This window comes from Planococcus citri, chromosome 3, assembly GCF_950023065.1.
Source record: "Planococcus citri chromosome 3, ihPlaCitr1.1, whole genome shotgun sequence".
NCBI lineage: Eukaryota > Metazoa > Arthropoda > Insecta > Hemiptera > Pseudococcidae > Planococcus > Planococcus citri.
The window spans coordinates 32454169-32475024 of record NC_088679.1 but is presented as its reverse complement, the minus strand read 5'-3'; the positions used below and the strand labels follow the sequence as shown (position 1 = coordinate 32475024).

At 36.2% G+C, this 20856-nt stretch overlaps 2 protein-coding genes across 5 annotated transcripts in view; one reads left to right on the top strand and one right to left on the bottom strand.

The window, feature by feature from the left end:
- Nucleotides 1–20856, top strand: part of LOC135840376 (neuroligin-4, X-linked-like) — a 382893-nt gene that overhangs the window by 272059 nt on the left and 89978 nt on the right. The gene's annotated exons all lie outside the window — the stretch shown is intronic.
- Nucleotides 9471–17063, bottom strand: LOC135838952 (uncharacterized). 2 transcript variants are annotated; one of them, XM_065354780.1, is made up of 4 exons: nt 16905–17062; nt 16283–16416; nt 15892–16022; nt 9471–15309 (listed from the first exon to the last, which is right to left on the bottom strand). In XM_065354780.1, the coding sequence occupies exon 4, from the start codon at nt 15307–15309 to the stop codon at nt 9877–9879; it is 5433 nt and encodes a 1810-aa protein (XP_065210852.1). In that variant the 5' UTR covers nt 15892–16022; nt 16283–16416; nt 16905–17062; the 3' UTR covers nt 9471–9876. The 2 variants fall into 2 exon arrangements, with proteins under 2 accessions (XP_065210852.1, XP_065210851.1); XM_065354779.1 differs by lacking the exon at nt 16283–16416 and having other exon boundaries at nt 16905–17063.

Here is a 20856-nt window from a genome sequence, read left to right as displayed (position 1 = left end):
AATTCTCTACAAAATGGCATAAGAAAATAAGGGGGTCCTCGATCTTGTTTAAAAGTTGCAGCAGTTTACAACGACACAACACATTACAAACCATACCCGCTACTGCGGCATGTTACCTGGTTTAGTTTGTGTGTTGCAGTCTCTGGATTCGGACGCTCTCCCCCATAGTGTACTTATAATTATGTTTTACCTGCGGCATCTCTCCTCAATTTTTTTTTGAGGAGAGATGCCGCATTTTTTTGAAAATGGAAAATACTCAAAAAATATGGCCCAAAAAAAATTCCTCATCATCTATCAAAGTACTCGTGGATACCTTTTGATTAGTCCAATCACCATTTTCTGAAGTTAATTAGAAAAAAAATTAATCAAGATTAAAAAACAGTGCGGCATCTCTCCCATAACCACCTTATCCCTATGTACTGGAAGTATGGTAACATGGGAAACTATTTATAGATCTGTGGCTCGTAGCTCGAAGGCTCCTGCATCGGATCTCTAACCAGCAACTTCACTTGGTTTTGGCTATTCGCAATGACTGGTTCTTCGTCAACTTATAGACGCATAGGCAGTGGAGCTTTTCCCCTCCACCCCTCTTTCCTGTCGTAGCCCACTTTATTAAGTGGATAATTTGTGCTGACAACGTGATTTTTATTCCAATTATGTCTAATTATGGCGGTACATTGGATATCTCTCCGATCCTGCTAGCCATTGGAAATATCTCTCGTCAAAAAGAAGCTTCGTGTATTACATTTCTGTCGACATTGTCTATGATTATGGGCACCTGCAAAAGAGGCAGAAAATGTGTACAGTGTCATTAGTAAGTATTTATGTACTTCAAATTCTATTAGTGTAATATTATTTCATCGCATCGCTAATTAATAATTAATAAGCTCGCACTTATCATTATTATTAAGATTATTCTAGTTTATAATGTGAGTTGTAAGATATAAGCCAGAGTTTTTATCTATTACAAAATAAACTCGTCCTTATTTTATATTGACTAACCTTTAAAGTGTATTTTTTGAGTTGTTCTTTAATACTAATAAATCACATAATGAATACCTCGTCGAATATGTCAAATATGTCTATTGATTTGGTACTTTTGAATAACTTTATGTATAGCGAGTAAATTATGGTATTTATTGATACCTCTCTTATTATCTGAGCTATCCCAGATATGGTAATTATTCCTTCCGGAAGGAATAATTATTGACTTGACCAGAATAAATGGGAATTAAAATAATTTTGCTCTGTCCCAGTAATTACCCCTCTCACTCTTATCAAATTTTTTCAAATAAATGATAAATTTTTCAAATTTTCTGAAGCTGGCCCTCCCAATTGATTTTCATCATTTTTGAGCCAATTTGGAGCCTACTAGAATTTTCAAATCGGTCCAAAAGGCATTGAAAATTATACCGGCAACTGAAAACTTGATTACCATTTATTTAGCATTTTTTTTTTTCATTCTAATACTTTTTTGATATGCCTGCTTGTACTTTTAAATTTAAAAAATAAGTCATAACAATGAAATACCCCTAAAAAAGTTTTCTGCCACTTGAATGCTTCAGTTGGTTACAGTGAATGATGATAACTATGGTGCATGATTGGTTGTTGGACTGAGGTGGTAACATTCCACCAATCCTATGCATCTATTCCACGTTGCCAACCTATATTTTTACAAATTCTTCACCTCAAATTTGAAGAAAAAAAAATGAAAAATTTGTGTGATTTGTAATGTGTGTGGATTTTCAAGAATTTTGACTTAAAATTTGAATCTCATTTCAAGACCGACACTTTCCTTTCATAAAATTCCTTGAATGTTGAATTATCTGGGGGGAGGATGAAAATTTTCAGCTCTATGACTAGGTTTAGGTACCTATACCTACTTCGAACCCATAAATTCAGAAAAAAAACATTAATAATATTGTTGCCTATCCCTATTCATCGCTTTGATGATTTCCTCTTCATCTTTGATTTTTTTTAAAGTTGAAAAAAATGAATTATAATTTTTTTAGAAGTTGGAGGAGGAAGAATGAGAGAAACAAAGAAAAGAATAATATCGAAACGTATGAAAAAAATAGATTTTTCTCAGAGTGGACTTTTAGCATGTTTTTTTTATTCGTTTTTCAATGTTAGTTCTATACCCATTGTTTTTCTCTCATTTTCAAGAATATTTTGTAGCTTGTACCAATTGTGCCATATTTTTTGTATTACCTACGTATTTTACTGAGACTAATCCGCCATTTACTTATTCATTTGTTTCAGGTGAGTACCAAATGAACTTTCATCGTGTGATTAAAAGTGAATGCAAAAGCTGGAAGGTAATTGAATCAAACAGCTATTTGTTTCAAGTAGAAATTATCTCCAAACAGATATGCCTATCAAAGCTACACATAAGGGTATTTTTTCTTTAATAACCAATGCCTCCTATTTTCCTGTTACTTACTCGTACATCCGTTTTTGAAGCTAAATAATTGGAAAAAATTACTTTGCTTCTGTATGGGTATTTGATAATTCTTCGAGATTAAAATAGATAAGAACAGTTACGTTATCGTTTCCAGTATTTTCTCAACTTGGAAGGAAGCTGAGAAAAGAAATACATTATCGATATAATTATGCAACCGAAGTGTGAAAAAATGCCAACTTGGGGCCGATAACGATAAATCAAATTTGTTAAAGTGATTAAAAAGCAAGCTCTTAAGAACTCGAGCCATTGTTAGAAAATCTGTTGAAATACGAAACAAGACAAAAATTGGCAACGAATCGAGGAAAAAGCTAACCTTTATAAATTTGCTCTTTCAATATTTTAGCATTTCGCTGTAGTAGAAGTAGTGGTAGTAGTAGTAGTATGTAGTGGTGGAGATACGCACCGTAGAGTTACATGGTGGTGTGGTAAGTCTATCTCTATATATTTTGGGCCATGCGGCTGGAGATGGCATGGAGGCTGATGGACGAAATGTTGAATATGGATAGTGTTATCTAGTTTGCGAAGTTTAATGCATGTCGGAGAAACGCGTGTGCTCGTTGCTAGTAACCACGTTTACAATGTGGTCAAACAAAAACGACCCAAAGGCTCGATCGTAATAAAACAATTTTTTACCTCGTTCTATTACGTATTTCGCCAACGCCGTAGGAATTTTATACGCGGACTCGTGAGTGAAAATTACACCGTTTAAGAATGTGTTTGCTCTAGCGTTTTATTTTTCAGCCTATCAGGTGTTATTTTTATTGCGCCTCAAGTGCTGCCGGTTTTATGAGATGAGCTTTTATTGCTCGGAAAGGTGATTCGTAATGTCTATCTGTACGTTTAATATTATCTTCAACTTTTTCACCCTGATTTAATTGTCTTAACGATGCCATTCGACTGGGTTACTTCGAAGTGTCTTTGATCTTTTTAGTTTTAGATTTCGTGGGTTTCACAAAGTATACATTTTATCATTATCTGATTAATTTAGTGTTCATGGTCACTATACTGTTTGGTTTCAAGATACTGGGAAAGTAAATTCAGAACTTATATGGGAAGTATCGAAGAACTTTCTCTTAGGAGGAAAATTGCTAACGTGGAGGTAGAAGGGAAAAGAATATTAATGTAATGAGTGAAAAAACGTCGCAAATTTTGACGAAAGAATTCTAAAACCAAAATATTTTTGAGTTTGTTTACGTCGTGTAAAATTTTGATGAAATATCAGACAAAAGTCATGAAATTTTCTTCGAGTGCGCAGGTGATCATTTGTCAACTTTTTGGGGAATTTTCAAGAAATACTTCAAAGTTTAATGCTGCGAGAAAAATTTGCAAAAATTCAATCTATCCTAATGAGAAATCTTATGTAAAATAGTGATGTAAATGTTGCCTACTCAGTTCGCCGTAAATACGTAGTAAAGTTAGCCTCTTACCTATACATAACTGATCTATCATGGAAAATACGATGAAAATATATTTTTGGTATCAGTACCACCCTTCTTTCCACCATCCCTACCTCCCTCTTCTTTCTTACGTTGCCTCTCGAAAAATGTTTCTTTATGGGAACTTGAATTTTTTTCTAAAGGAGGAGGGAAGTTTCGTTATTTCGAAATTCAATTTTGGTTTCACAAATTACATTTTTGAGGTCACTGATCTGAGTTTTGGGCATTCATTTTTTAGCACCAGTCTGAAATTAGACCTCAAAAAGGAAGTGAAAATTTCGAATTCTTGAACATTTTAGTACTCATTAGTTCTGATTGCGAGGAAAACCCCCTTCCACCCGATGAAAAATTTAAAAAAAATGCAAGTACCTAATGAAATGTTTCCTTATTAAAAATTCTCAATTTATGCTCTTCTAAACAACCCCTCTACCTACTCCTCTCCTTCTCTCCTCTTTCTCAAGCACTACCGACCCTATTGCACGCTTCCCCAAAATTGAAAAGCATGAAAAAATATAATCAAATATCAAAAGAGAAGTGGATGAAAATATTTCAAAAATTTTAAATTTCTGTTTTAGAATTTCTTTGAATGATCCCCATCTCAAAAAAATTTCTCCAGATCCTCAGTAATTTTGGACCCAACGAGCCAAGTCTCCCTCCCACAGCGGAAAAATCAAAATGAAAAACGTTTTCAATCATTTCAATTATTCTGTGATGATCACTTTAATTACCCTCTTATCCAGGAAAATGGTCTATTAAACAATGTTGTGTTTTTTCAAAGCCTCTCAGTTGTGAAACAAAAAAACAAAAAAAATTGAAAAAATAAAAATTTTGAAAGTTCTGTTGAAGGAGCACTGAGATTTTTCGAAAGTAGGAGTATTTTGAGGAACTTTAATGAATTGGAAATTTGTTGAAAAATAAGTACCTACTCTTAGGTATTCATTGACTTTCATTTTATTTTATTTTATTTTTTTGATACTGAGAACTTTGTTCAGGGATCAACATTGCTTGAAGAACTGAGGAAATTGTTTCTTACGAATACTATTTCGAAGAATTCCAACACAGAAACTGAGAATTTATGAATCAACCTTTTTTCTGTTTGATTTAATTGTTTTTAGTTTTTCAATTATTTGGGGGGAGGGAATGGGGGCTGTGTACAGAGAAGCCAAAATTGCTTGAAGGGCAGGAGGTGGCTTTATATATTCCTGAAATGGTGTTTAATTTACAAACTCTATCTCGAAAATTTCTTCATTGACATTTTTATGATTGGATTTTTTCAATTCTTTTTTTCAACTCCTGGCACTTTTTTTTTCAAAACTGGTTGGAAAATCAAAAAATAGGGCCTTGTATTTTCTTATAAGATCCAACAACTTTTAAAGCAGTGGAAAGGGCATAAAAACAAAACTTCGAAGTAAAATTGAGATCTCTAGGTCTCAAATGTGACGAAATAGTTTTACTGTGGGTATGTTGTATTCCTTTGTCGGATTAAACTGTTCTAACAAAGAAAACTTTACAACCCTTCAGCTCCAATTGTGTGAAAATTTGACTCACTGGAAGAGTAGGATACTCAAGATTTAATGCAAAAATTGAAGATTTTAGAATTTTCTGAAAATTTGATATTTCCAACTTGTAAAAGTATATTTTTTCGCACGTCACTTCGGATTTTCGATTTGCTTGCTCTAAACGATTCGAGATGTCAAACTTGTGACAGGATTAAATTTTCAGCTTCCGAAGATTGCAGGAGAAAATCCAGAGGGGGTCAACTTCAGTATATAAACCGATCTTCAGTTTTTTCTATCTCCAGGTATATTTTTCACTCTTTTTGTAAAATTTATTTACCATTTGGTTATATTCGCCATTCTCAAAAATTCGTTACTAGTCGAAAAATCAACTTTGGCGGCTTAAAATTTGGTTCTGAGGTCTGGGTGAAATGTTCTTTTAGTAAGCCAAATTTTAGCTCAATGAGAGTTGAAAAGTTGTAAAGGTTCTCTTGTAAAATGTTTTAATGAATTTCTCATCAATAATTTCGATTCTGAATCGATGAATTAAATTTAAAGAATCGTATTTTACAACAAGGCCTTTCATTGCCAAACTAAAAGCTCATTTAAACGAGTCGACGACTAAGTACATGACATGTCTTTACGAATTTAATAATAAATATGTATCATGCAGAAGAACATAACGAACACGCCTATAACCAATTTGCCTTACAAAATTTCAAATATCAACGTACAGGTAGGGCAAAGATGAAACAGTTTTCACCGTTTATTATTTTGCATTTGTCAATACATCATTTCAAATTGAGATCAGCTTTGACAGAAAGAGAGGAAAAGCTATCAAAGGGGGATGACATGAAAATTGTATCAATCTGCGGAAATGATGAATAATATAGAGTATGGTAGAGAACAAAAACGTAGGTACTTTACGTAGTACGTACCACGTATACATTAATTATTGTTCTCGTAAGCGAGAGCTGGTGATAATAGCGACGTGGTCATAGACTGCTGGTCGGATACAATCACTGCGTACAGCTATGGGGTAGGTTTGTAGGCAAATTTATGGAAAGAGGAAGAGGAGGGTTGACTTTTTAGCACAATCTCGGTCATCTGGCTGGCTTTGTTGATGGTGTACACTTACTCGTTGTTGGAGAATCTTAATTAGCGTGTTGCGTGAAATGCGCGCGGCCGACGCGACAACGGCAACGTCCCTTTTAAAAGTGTATCATTTCTCTGGTTGCTTTGCTGAAAGTTAAATAATCATCGAAAGCGTAGAAAGTTTGGTTTTCTCGTTGACGTTAATTATTGCAATGTTTAGATGCGAAACTTACACAAAGAGCGCGTAAACTTGCCTCGGTTTTCTTCTGCTAACTTGTAGATTCAGCTTGGGCTCGGTTATTAAGCCGACAACGGGGTTAAATTTGGGCACATTAGCATCTTGTTCCAAGTTAACGCGCGCTTCGATGCTGAGAACTAGCTCGACTTTGGCTTCTTCGGTTTCATTGACTACTTTGGCTGCAATCGGAGAGTCTGCATGCAAAGGACCAGCCGACGGCTGTGCTTGTGCTTTTATGTATACTCTGACGTAGACCGTAGATAAACGAAAGTTTTGAAATAAACGTCGTCGTCGTGAGTATTGTGTACATATATCGAAAGGTCGTCGCAGCCAGATATACGTATGTAAAACGTACTGCCAAATAATGTTGTAACGGCTGAGGACAATGTTCATTTCGGTATTGCCCTTCTTACGACATTGTTTGAATTCTTGCGGCGTTCACGCGTTGCCCCTTTTTATGTGCGTTGTGTATACGTGCCTCGTTCGTATATATGCCTCCTCAGCTGCCCCCCTCCTCTCGCCAACTACTACCCTTATCGTAATAGGAAACCCCCCCTTGTTCGTCGATTGCCAGACCATCGCGTAATAACGAAATGAACGAGCCGATTTAACCGAGACTCTGTGCCCTAAATTAATATTTTTATTTGAGACTTGTCCTCTGCTCTTCTCTTGCCATAAGTGATACGCGTACTTGAAAACGCATTAATGCCTTACAATACCACCACCGCACCATCGCCATCATCATCGTATAGCCTAGCAGATGCAGTCGTCGTCGCAGCACTCTGCATCTCATAATATATAGTACACCAGCACCAACACCACTACAACGGATACTATACTATAAGTGACTTGCTCTCTCATATCCGTCGCGCCTTATCCGGCAGCCCATTTCGCTTATAGCTTTTTCATACTCAATACAACCAACGAACGCGAGGTACTTAATGAGAAAATTTTCATTCACACGTACTGTGTATTTTCTCCTCTCTACGTACCTCTACCTACTTACTTCGAAGCGTAGGACTATAGGCAGGCTATAGTCGCGTACTTCTCTATGGCACTTTTTACCAAAATCATTCTTTTGTCCGCGCAAAAACTTTCTCCTTTTATTTTAACCCTTCTCTCGTGTTATTTGTATTCGAGCCAAACCCGCCACTAACTCGTCGTATTTTACGCCTACTAAAATCTTTAATAAGATGATGAAGCGTATAAAAAATCTCATCGTTTGTAGGCGAGCTTCGCCTTTTTATAACGTTAACGATGGAAAAACTCGGACTTCTTGAGGGGAATTTTCTACTATATTGTTTTTAAAGAGCGAAATGAGACGTTTCGCTGCACGTTTCAAGCTAGAGTTTGAAAATTCTGGCAAAATATCGGTGATTTTATTCGTTCGTATTTGAGCCATGAAAATAGCTGAGAAATGAGTTGAGTCATTTTGCGAAGTGATGATTTAAATTATCAAGTTTTTAACTGTAACCAGTTGAAAATTAATCATAGCTATAGTACTAGTAGCCAGGGCTTACAGACTTGAAATACATACCTATCTATACTTATTTTCTATAGGATTTTTGTACCTAGGTAGGGTGAAACATGAATTCAAAAAAATGTATTCAATGTTCTCAAAAACCTGTACGTATATTTCGATATCTATAGCATTGATTACGTTTCTCGCGAGTACTTTCGTAAAAATATCTTTTTCGTCATCACATTTTTGATACCACTCTTTGAAATCATGGTAATTCGCAAACTTGGTCTTGAAAACTTCTACTGCTGCTATTAGCTTTAGAAATTGGAAACTTCGGTACTACTATTCGATTAGTTTTAGACCAAATATTAATTGAATCTGTACTCTAGGTATTCTCTATCTGAAGAGGTAATTACTGAATAATGGAATTTTGAGTTTAAGAGTATTAACACGAATATAAGGAGACCATATGCGCAAGAAGCGACCACACTGGCATCGTGATGTAATTAAATTCAGTCGAAAGTATTCATGTGAACGTACTCGTATTTTCCTTTATTAGTATTGATAACTCGATCAAACAACTCGAGAAATGCATTAGGTAGACAGAGACACACGCAATACACTTCATGTAAGTATATAGGTACATACACACAAGGGATACTCTTTAACCACTGTCTCTGCATCTATCGCATTAAATAAACAGCAGATGGGAAAAGAATTTCATCAATTCGAATCAATGGTTAATGTTTTTTTGCGAGTTGATAATTGATATGTGTATTTACCACTAGGTTCAGTGTGTAGAAACTTTTGTTTTTCAAAAAATGCATTGCAATTAGTTGGTAATTCGTCGAAAACGTTCTTTTCACTGCTGAAGGTGTTCAATTTGTGGGTTCAAAACATTGACATTTGACACTCAGAACAACCACCTAGCTTTTCCACCGCAAAGCCCTAAATGCAGTTTTCCAAAAATGAAAAAAAATTAATGGCTCATACGGAATTTAAATTGTCGGGAAACTTTTTAGCTAAAAGCATCTCCTATAGTTTTGAAAACTTCTGAATACTTGGTCAATAAAACGTGAACTATGACGTTGAATTGTAATACATTGTAAAAGCCTTTAAAGTTTATCTGTCGAGACTTACAGAGAAGACCCCAAAATAATTCTACTAAACATCCGCTTGACGTATTTGTTTTCGACGTACCTACTACACTTGTCACTTTGTGAGATATACCTACTTTTGAGTAGGTAAAAGTTTACACCTGAATAAAAAATGCATCGAAGATGATTTCCAATTGGGAGGTGTAATTGGCGAATAAATGTTACAGTGTATTTTCTATTATCTAATTAAAATTATATCAACTCGAAAGTTACTCATACTCATATAGGTATTTAATAAGGTATGGGTGTCTCAATGAAGGAGCATCATCTAAAATCAATATAATATTCACAAATTTATAAAATACTGAGGTAATCTTATTGAAAAAGAATTTGATTGTTGGGAAATTCAGATATCAGAGATTGAAATGAATGGAATTTCAAGTTTTAAATTCTCCCATTCATTACCTACATTTCGAAAAAGTGACATGCTCGTTTTGCCACTTTTAAATTCTAAGGAAAATGAAGGCAAGTACCCAATGTTTCTGTGCAGATTCCACCATCTTTTTGAGGGAAGGGGGGGAGATTTTTCTATTCTAACCAAAGCAAAGTATCGCCTGGACTGACAGAGTGACCAGGCTGACAGACAATACGCTTCACTCGTCCCTTCTGTGGAGCATTTATTGCCAGTTCCATTTTCATTGCTTCAACAATGACCAATGTCTGGCTTGCCTCAACAATATCACCAGATTTAACCAGTACTTTCCAGATATTACCATTCATATCTGCTTGTACTGGTAATGCATTCTCATCTTCTTCAACTTCTGGCACAGAATTGTCCTTCCCTGTGGGTTCAGGATTGTTCTGCTCTTCTTGTGCCCATAATGCAACTTCTGCTTCAAATGCAACAGCTTGGAATTGTCGGAATTTTTCAATTGAACTGGCATTGTCTTTAAGCAAATGTTGATATTCAACAAAATCAAATAATGTTTCTTCTATGCGGATTGTTGTGCGTCCATGGCGGAAGTCCTCTCGTAACTGTGTTAGTTCTGTTTCACTGACTGGATAAAAACGTATTTGATCAAAGAAGCGCAATAGCCAAGGTTTTCCATCTACAAATTGCGGATTTTGCATGAAACGATTCCAAATAGGGAGAGTACGTCCTACCAACTGATATCCTCCAGGAGAATCCATACCATAGATACTTAAGTACATGCCTCCAACACCAACAGTGCCTTCTGCAGTAAAAGTTCTAGCAGGACTGTATTTTGAACTGAGTAGCCTATGACGCGGATCAACTGGTACAGCACAGGATGCACCTAGATAAACATCACCCAGACCCAGAACTAGCCAACTAGCAGCATAAATAATATCACTGACTATTTCACGTCTTGGCAGACCATTTATGCGTTGTAAGAAATCAACATTGTTGGGTAGCCAAGGAGCAGTAGCACGCACTGATTCTCTATAACGCTGCACTGCGCCAAGTGCTGCACTATCTTCAAATGCCATCGGCATCCAGAGAATACGAGATGGAACTTTGAGCCGACTAACATCACCCAGTGTTTTTTCTAGGTCCAGTAACAGTGTCATTAATTTAGACTGACTCAATTCATTGCTGTTGTAGTGCACTTGGAGTGAAATTACTCCAGGTGAGAGTTCTGCTATACCAGGCACATTACATTTATGAAGTGCATTCATCAACAAATAGACACGCAAACGCAATGCCAAATCCAGAGAATATTCACCATACTCAATTAAAATGTAGTTATCACCTGCCTGGCGATACACTGCTTTAGGAGTGGTTGCAGTGCCAGGTATCAATGCTAGAATTGCTGCTGAACCAAATTCTGTATTTGCCAGGGAAGGTGATGGGTATAATGGCATATGTACTGGAAGTAGTGTTTCTATGGTTTCAGTCTGTGCTTGTTCAAGAGCTAATGCTTCCTCAACACTGATTGGATGAAAACGTATGTGGTCACCTGGTTTTACTTGGCCAACTTTCCACAATTCTGCTTTTGCAATAGTTACTGGGCACACAAAACCACCAAGACTAGGGCCATCATGTGTTAAAATGACTGGGAAGTCTCCTGTGAAATTCACACTGCCCATTGCATACATACAGTCATGAATGTTAGATGGATGTAATCCTGCCTCACCACCATTGGCGCGAGTCCAGGAGGGCTTGGGACCTATTAAACGAATGCCAAGACGATTGGAATTATAGTGAACTTGCCAATCAGTGGCAAAGAATTCATCTATAGAATCTTGAGTGAGAAAATCAGGGGCCCCATGTGGCCCATATAAGACTTTAATAGTCCAGATATTTCCATAAATTGGTATAAGCACCTCATCCAATGCTTGAGGTGAAGAGATTGGTGCTGGTGTAGTGCAAACAGTCAACTGAGGTTGTGAGATGGGTAAAACATCAGCTACACGCAGTGTACGCCCAGCATGACCTCCAAACTGCCCAAGAGTGAAGGTTGAACGGCTACCAAGATACTCAGGTACATCAAAACCATTACGAATTGCGAGGTAGGTTCGGCATCCACTCTGTGCACGCCCTACTTTTAGTGTTTGTCCAGTTTTTATTGATATAGGCTGCCAGTATTCGACCTTATTTCCATCAAGTTCTACTGCACAGTAACCACCAGTTAATGAGATGATGGCATCTTCTCGAAATTTCAATGTAGGTCCCTGTAGAGTAAATTCTAGTCCAGCAGCTGATTCATGGTTGCCAACAATACGATTGGCTAAACGAAAGGCAAAATCATCCATTGGTCCTGAAGGTGGTACACCAACATCCCAATAGCCAATGCGGCCTGGATAGTCCTGAATAGTACTCAAGGTTCCAGGTTGAAGTACCTCAATTGCTGCTGAAGTTGCAGTAAAATTATTTAAAAAACCTGTCCATACATTACCACTTTGAAATTCATCAGTTTCCACAATCTGACGCAAGTAATCAAGGTTAGTGGTAATGCCATGCAGTTGAGTTGCTGATAATGCATCCTGTAGCTGCTGTAATGCTGTATCACGTGTTTCCCCATACACTATCAGCTTTGCTATCATGGGATCATAATGTGGCGAAACATCACTACCAGTCTCAACACCACTATCAATGCGAACATTCTCACCTTTTGGGAATATTACTTGAGTCAGTAAGCCTGGACAAGGTTGGAAATTTTTTATTGGATCCTCAGCATACAGACGAACCTCGATTGATGCACCTGTTGGGGTCTTTTGCAAACTTGACCAGTCAATAGAATCACCTGCTGCAACTTGTATCATACAAGCAACCAAATCAATTCCAGTAACATATTCTGTTACAGCATGTTCCACTTGAAGGCGTGTGTTCACCTCAAGGAAGTAAAATACATCAGTAGAAGCATCATAGATGTATTCCACTGTACCAGCACTGCGATATTTCACTAATTTGCCAAGCTGCACTGATGCAGTAAGCATTAAATCACGTGTTGCTTTTGGTAAGTTGGGTGCAGGTGTCTCTTCAATTACTTTCTGATTGCGACGTTGTAGGGAACAGTCTCTCTCTCCAAGTGCCACAACTTTACCATTACCATCTCCAAAAATTTGCACCTCTATATGACGGGCATGATCAATGCAACGTTCAATAAATACATCTGCATTGCCAAAGAACTGTTCACTAAGATGTCGTACGTTTTCCCAAGCTTTTTGAAGTTCGGACTCATTAGCACAGCGAGTCATACCAATACCACCACCACCTGCAGTACTCTTTAGCATGACTGGATAACCTATCTTCTTAGCAGCTTCAAGTGCTTCTTCTATTGTATTAAGTAGAGGGGTGCCTGGTGATATAGGCAGGCCTGCTTCAGTAGCTAGTTCACGAGCTCTGTGTTTTAGCCCAAATTCTCTGATTTGTTGTGGGGTAGGTCCAATAAAAACAATTCCTGCTTTCTCACATGCATCAGCAAATGGTTGACTTTCTGATAGAAAACCATACCCTGGCCAAATTGCTTGTGCTGCACTGGTTTTTGCAGCAGCTAATATTTTCTCAATATTTGTGTAAGTATCATTAACCTTATCACCTGCAAGTGCAATAGCTACATCTGCGTTTTTTACATGCAATGCATTGCGGTCACTGTCAGAATAGATTGCAACACTTCTAATTCCTAAATGCTTCAAGGTGCGAATAGCTCGGCAAGCTATTTCCCCACGATTAGCAATCAAAACAGTTGTAAATTTCTTGGGGGAACTTTTACAAGAAGCCAGCCAGTTACTCCAGCTACCAGCTTCAGTGATTTCTACTGCATCACTTGGCAATTCCAATTGACAAAATATGATGCCTTTTACTACTTCGCCATTAGATAATGTCACACTGCCTAAGCCTAGTGGAGGAGGGATCTCGGCTACAAATTGACCAAAGAGTCCCAAAGGGATCTCCCATAATTCCACAGCAATTGTGCTACCAACATTAGAGTGTGTTAGAGCAGGTATTTTGTTAAATCCATCACATACAGCATGAAGGTTATAATGAGGAGCTGTGGTGGTTTCTTTGATAAGTACTGCATAATTGGAGCGAAGTAGAGTGTGCAGTGAAGATGTACCAACTGAATAGTTGCCAGGTATAGCTATTTGTATGTGCTGGAGTGAAGGAATGAGTGGATTAAATTTTATTTGATTAGAACGAGAGATTGCTCCAAGGGGCAATGCCAAATGTTTTTGCCAGTGTTGGCCAAAATTTGCAAGGGCGCGATCATGCCAAGGTAATGCTAGTAGAGAGATACCAGCTGGTAAACCATCAGCTCGGAATGGTGCTGGAAGTGCAAGTGCTGACAGATCAGCTAGATTGGTACAGCTTGCATATATTCCTAGCTGAGAACTATACTGAATAGGCTCTTCTTGTATCTCTTTGATGGTTCGAATAGTTGATGATGTTGGTACCAGCAGCGCATCTACTTCAGCCAAAATAGATTGAATATGTTTAACAAGTTGTGCTCGCTGATATTCTGCTTTCCATGCCTCAACTGCAGTAAATCTAGTTCCCTCCATCACAATACTATGAACAATGGGATCCATATGTGTTGCATGGTTCAAAATGTCACCCAAGGCAGCAGTGCGTTCAGCAATCCAAGCTCCGCCATACAGCTGTTCAGCCAACTGGTAAAATGGGGAAAAATCAATGGTTTTGATTTCAACACCCAAAGTATTCATTTTCTGTAATGCTGCCAGCCATGCTGCTTCAGCCAGCTGGTCACCAAAAAATTTCAGCTTGTCTGGGATTGCCAGCACAGGTATTTTTTGGAAAGCTGCTGGTGTGGTTGCAGGATGAGTACGTGAGTAACAATCATCTGGGTCAGGTGCTGCTGCTAGTGTTGCAACAGTGAACGCATCTTCAACTGTTAGAGCAAACACTGAAACTGTATCATTTAGACAACAAGCAGGAACTACACCTTTAGTTGAAAGCCAACCCTTAGTAGGCTTAAGACCTACAATATTGTTGAAAGCAGCTGGAATACGCCCCGACCCCGCTGTATCAGTTCCCAGAGCAAATGGAACAAGTCCATTTGCCACAACCCATGCTGATCCTGAACTAGATCCTCCACTGATATATTGGGGGTTGAAGCTGTTTTTAACAATGCCAAATGGGGAACGAGTACCTACAGATCCAGTGGCAAATTGATCAAGGTTCGTTTTACCTACTACAATAGCGCCTGCTGCTTTTAACCTAGAGACCACAGTAGCATCAGCTTCTGCTATGTAGCTAAAAGATGGGCATGCGGCAGTGGTAGGCCAACCTGCTACGTCTATATTATCTTTAACAGCAAATGGAACACCAAAAAGAGGCAGGTTACTCGCTGAATTTCGTAAACTAGGTAATAAACTGTCAAACTGAGATATTATTTGTTCAGGTGTTGCGTAGTAAATCCATGCTTCATGTTTCTCCATTATCTTATCAAGGTAATCAAGTAAAACATTTTTGGCATCATTCAAATTCTGTCCAATGTGATCGTTCCATTCGTTGATTGTGAGTCCAATTTTTGGCATCTGCAACAATGAATGCTCATATGAAATTTGCATATCAGTTAAAAGAATGCAGAACGTGTTTTTCAAAATTGCTTGTGATTATAGGAAAGAAAAAAAAAGACGATGACCATTCCATTTAAAAGAAAACCAAACACTAGTGCCTACCTACTTAATATTCGGTTATAGATAATTAGCTGTTCATAAAAATGAATTGAAAATGAATGATTCTTAGATTATGTCCGGAATACATTTGCATTCAAATCGCATCCGCGCTAGTTTTTTTTCTCTTATAGGTTAATCACGAAGATTGAAAAAAAAACTTGCTGAAGTGAGAAATTAGTTATGTTCATTAGTGAGTGTTCAGTATACCTCGAATATCGAAATTATTTGTAAGTTAGGTACCTATAATACCTATACATATAAGTTGACGTGTGCATTGTTAGGTACTATCTGTATCTACTGTACATCACGAATCCCATTATATCAAAACAAATTCGTGTAGCTAATGAATTTGTTTTTCAAACCTTACACTTACCTATACCTAGCTATACATTTATGTGCAAGATCTGTTTTGCATTTTCAAAAAATCAAGTTTCTATTTACCTTAACATCGACGTTGTACTCTTCTCTACCTCACTTCAGTAGGTATTGGGACGAAAGGTAGGTACTGGCTGTTTACGAAATGGTGGGCGATCTTTTCAATTTTTCTATCGATTCATGTAATGTAAATACGTCTGAAAAATGGTATTTTGTAATTATTCACGAGCATAACAGAACGTCCACCTGGATAGAAAATCCCTCGAGTATTTCTCAAAAATTTTCCAAATTACCTCAGCAAGATGCTCAAAAATGATTCTAAAATATGTAATTTTGAAGAAAAAAATGTCTCGAAAGAATACTAAAAAAAATTGAGTTGATTGCTTCCAAAAATGTGAGAATTTAGTAGAAATTTCATCTAATGATTGAAAACCCCCATTAATGCTCATTTTTTTACTTCTGGTTTAATTTTCGTTGGTTTCGTTCGTGGCTAAATTTGAGGAAATTTTCAAAGGTCTCGAGGTCTTCTGCAACTGCAAGGCTTCCCAACAATCCACTGCAGTTCTGAGCAATATTTTTAGAAATGTGTACCTAATAGGAAAAATGAAATATTACGTATATTGGTCTTTTTCACTTTTGGTTAATGCTGTAAGCATGTATTTATTTTGAAAATATCACTTAGAGTGCCATCAAAATCCGGAGGAAAAATATCGTTGAGTAACAGATTCTAATACAATCAAACATTTTCATTTTTTTATTGCAATTGAAAGGCGCGTGGAAAATATTTTCATGCTTTTATTTTTTTTTAAGTTGGGTTTGGATCAAATTCTGGGGTTTTTGAAAATTTTTCCACATTACAGTAAACTTCAATAGGTGCCCTAAACCTATGTACGAAATAACATCGAATAAAAACTTGAATCACTACTTTATTACCACGCTGGACTAATGCTTCGAAAATTTTGGAACTCAGATAATTTTTTAAACTGCATTTGATTTAACAACCATTTGTAATGTTGCACTCGTATGAAGAAAACAAGAAAATATTTGTACGAAAATGAATAATTATTAATGTTACTTACGACGTAAAATATTTGGCGATTTGTTGATTTACATTAATTAACACAAGCTATGGGCCATATACTTATCATTAGACGAAAGTACATTATCACAGTTGCGTACGGCAAGCTACTGTTTATACAAACGACTGTGAAGAAATTCGAGCACTTATCAACTAGAGATTGTATGAGCAGAGATTGTACCTAATAGGTACATGAAACTAATCTGTGCTTGCACATTGAAACTTATTAGATCTGTTACCTTGACATGTGCGTTGAAAAGAAGTAAATAATCTTTTTACTTTATTCCGAAATGAAGAGCTTGAAATTTTCTCATCTAAGGTTTTAAATACATACATCTATAACGAAAACTCCTTTGAAAGAAACTTGAGAAAATTTTGATGAAAATTATTGCCCAAAAAAATTCGATTATGATGACGTAATACCCAAGAAAAGAAAAAAAAATCTGCCTCATGACGTCAAAAGAACTCCTCTTAAATATGATTTGAGGGTTCACAGAGAAACGATATCTGTCAAAATCGTATAAAATCGCACGTTTTCCTCGAAATATTTTACTGTGAAAAAATATTACTTACTGCAACGTATAATAAAAATTAAGACTAATGTTGATTTCTTCTCGTTTGATAACATCGTCTTTCGCTCTTCTTCGTCGCACCACGAAAATCGCATCAATTTTCCGTTTCAAATCTACGACTACCGCCAAAGACTGTATTAAAACTAATTTTGACAACTTGCTCTAACGTCAAAGAAACGTTTTACATTAAATTTAACATTTAAAAAACAAATTTTTTAAATCACGCATTCGTTTGTGTCGCACCCGAGCTAAATATATTATATTAATGCTAAAATATGCGGAAAGGTTTTGTCGTCTTGGTATTTTATTACAATATTTTTTCCCTGTTTTGCGCAGCGTCGCTGTCGTGTACTTCTACTTTGGGGCAGATGACGTAGGCATACAAGTGTTACATGTTTTGTAGTATTTTATACTGTAAAATATACGTATACTTAATATGATTATAAAAGCTTACATATTCTTTCCAATATAGGTGAATAAGTATACATTTTAATCATAGGTACCTATACCTACTTACTGCACTGTAATTTAAATAAACCAACATGCTATAGGCTAAGTTGGTAACAAGTGTCACACTCGAATCTTTTGCATATAATGTCAAATGTGCAATGTACATAGGTACCTAGATTCGTGTTTTTTTTTTTTTTTTTTTTTTTTTTTAACAAAACAACGAATTTGCAGTGTATATAACATGAGTGCATCAGATGTACAAGATGTGCATTTACATATCATGTAGGGTTGTTGAATATGTAAAAAAGTTTGTCGTCATTAATCGAAAACCTAATTAATGATGATTATCCGTTTAATTTACTGTTAAAAGACGCTTCTTTCTCGTACGTTATAAATGATCGTTTTTGGTGATTTTTTTTCAACTCGTTTATTTTTACAAAGCTTCGAAGCTTTTTAACACTTAATTTAGTTTTATGTTTAAGCGTATCCTTCCTCTCTATCTTGTAGTCTATTAGTTTTAAGAGATGTCAACCGTTGTTGTGTTGAAATTAGTTCTTTTTTTTAGTATCTTTTTTGCGAACATCATTTTTGTGTTTAACTGAGGGTGAATATACATAATGAAGTTAGGGGATTGTTTTTTCGGTATCGAATTCAGTTTTAAAAATGAGTACATTTTTGTTGAATTATGCTTAATTAGGCATGCACGAGTATTCTGTTTCGAGCTAGTTTTGTACACTTTCATTTTTATTATGGGTAGTTTTTTTTTTATTTGAATGTGAATCTATGATAATTGCAGTTTATTAACAAGATGGAAGACATTGAATCATTGCTTATAACTAATCAATAAGATTTCTCTAATCGCTGCCAAACTACTTGAAAAAAAAAACAAAACAAGAACAGATATTTACCTATTTATGATCGAATCAGTGATTCCGAACAAGAAAATGATTACCTCTACTGATCTAGATTTTAATTCAGTGATTTTTTTGCACTTTTGGCGGTAAAATTGTGTTCATTCCATCAATTGAATGGTAAAAATTTATTTATCGATTTGCAAAAATTTTCTGGTTTGAGTTTAAAGAGCAGCAGATGAGTAGGCACTGAGCAGTAGTAGTGAGATCGTACACAAATCTGGATATTCGGTGGCAAAAATGCATCAAGTTGTTATGAAGGCCTTTTTTTTGAAATTTTGAAAAATCTTGAAAATATGTATCAGCATAACAAAATTTACACCTCTTGACTTAGTCTTCCCCTCCCCCTCACTTCTTTCAGAAATTAACCTAGTGAAAACAAAGTTGTTTCTCCAAAATTAATAATTTCAAAATTCATTATATGTAGGTAGGTGCAATAAAGGAACCTTGAATATGGTGTACTTCCTGTAGTGCATTTTTGGAATAAGAAGGGTTGTCAGCAGGACGCCCCCCCCCCGGGAGGCTCATAATATGTACAAAAAATTTAAACTATGCATGAATTTTGAAATTTCATGATATATGAGCATCCAGAAACAATTTTTGCCGTCATAAAGACGTGAGACAGGGAGAAGTTGCAAGTGAATTGAGCTTCAAAATTTGACAATTTGCTACGAGTGGAATTATGAAAATCGAAAAACTGATACAACTTCAATTAATATATCAGATATCAAGATTTTTCCATTTCTTTGACACTGTATTTCTTTTTTGATTTAAACCCCAGGGAGTATGTTGAAAACGAACCTCAGAGAATCATTTTTATCTCATAGAATTTAGAAACCCATTTGGAAGATTTGTATGCCACGCTATCTTTAAAAACAATTAAAATTGATTGAATTGAAAATCTTTGACTGATCGTTCTTTGCCCGCCCGAACCTTTATTCGAACCCTAATGCTCCAAACACGATCAAAATACGTACTTGATTTTTATCTACAAATCTAAAAATTTCCTACATCAAGCATTGAACCATCTCATCCCATTCCCTCTCACTTTACAAAGGAATCTCTCGAAGTGTCCAAACTGATTTTAAGATTTTGAGCAATTTTTTGAAAATCCAGAATGGGCCATTTTCTAATGATTCATTCTTTGAATAAAAAAAAAAGAATTTATTCAGTAAAAATAGTGCAAATATAGGTCCTGAAACTAATATAAATTTTTCCTGCGCCGGATTTCACTGTTTTGAGATATTCTGGAGCCTCTGGAACTTTTTTATATTTTTTTCCGAATTTTGAATTTTTCCGGAAAGTGCGAAAATTAATTTGAGAGGCTGAAAATCGAGTTGTGGTTTATTCTCGACCTGTTTAACGGACTTACCCACGTTTATGACAGTCCAAAAATGAGGGAAAAAATCAAAATTTTACCAAATTAACCTAGAAAGCTGGAATTTCGGATGTACCCTATTTTTGACCAGCCAAATCGACTGGAAACTGTTTCAAACCGTTCTGAGTAGTTCTGGAGCATGCAGCTGATTTTTGAAACTTGAAATTCCCACAAATTTTCATCAATAGAGTTGGTAAGCCGAAATTTATTCTGTAAACTAATTTCAATAGGCTACGAAGTCGACTGCAGGTGGATTTCAAGTCGTTTTGGAGCCTCCAGTGACTTTTTAAAAATTCCTGGAGCCTCCAGCAGATTTTTGAAACTTGAAATTTCCACAAAATTATAAGAAAAAAAATTGCAAATTCAATCATTTTCTGTTCGTGATGCCATTTTTTAAATTTGCCAAAACCAATCCCCCGAATTGAAGATGAGCATTGCAATGAAATACAGGGGTGGGGGGGGTGAACGAAAGTCAGCTTGCATTATCGACAATCGCGAATGCGTCAGATTACCGCTCCTGGAGGCGAAACAAAGCGTCCTACAAAAAAATTACACCTGACCAAAATTGTAGAGAATTTTTCCAATCGTAAGAATGTCATTAGTTTTTTTCTGAGATGCTTAATTTTTTATTTTTGTTCAAAA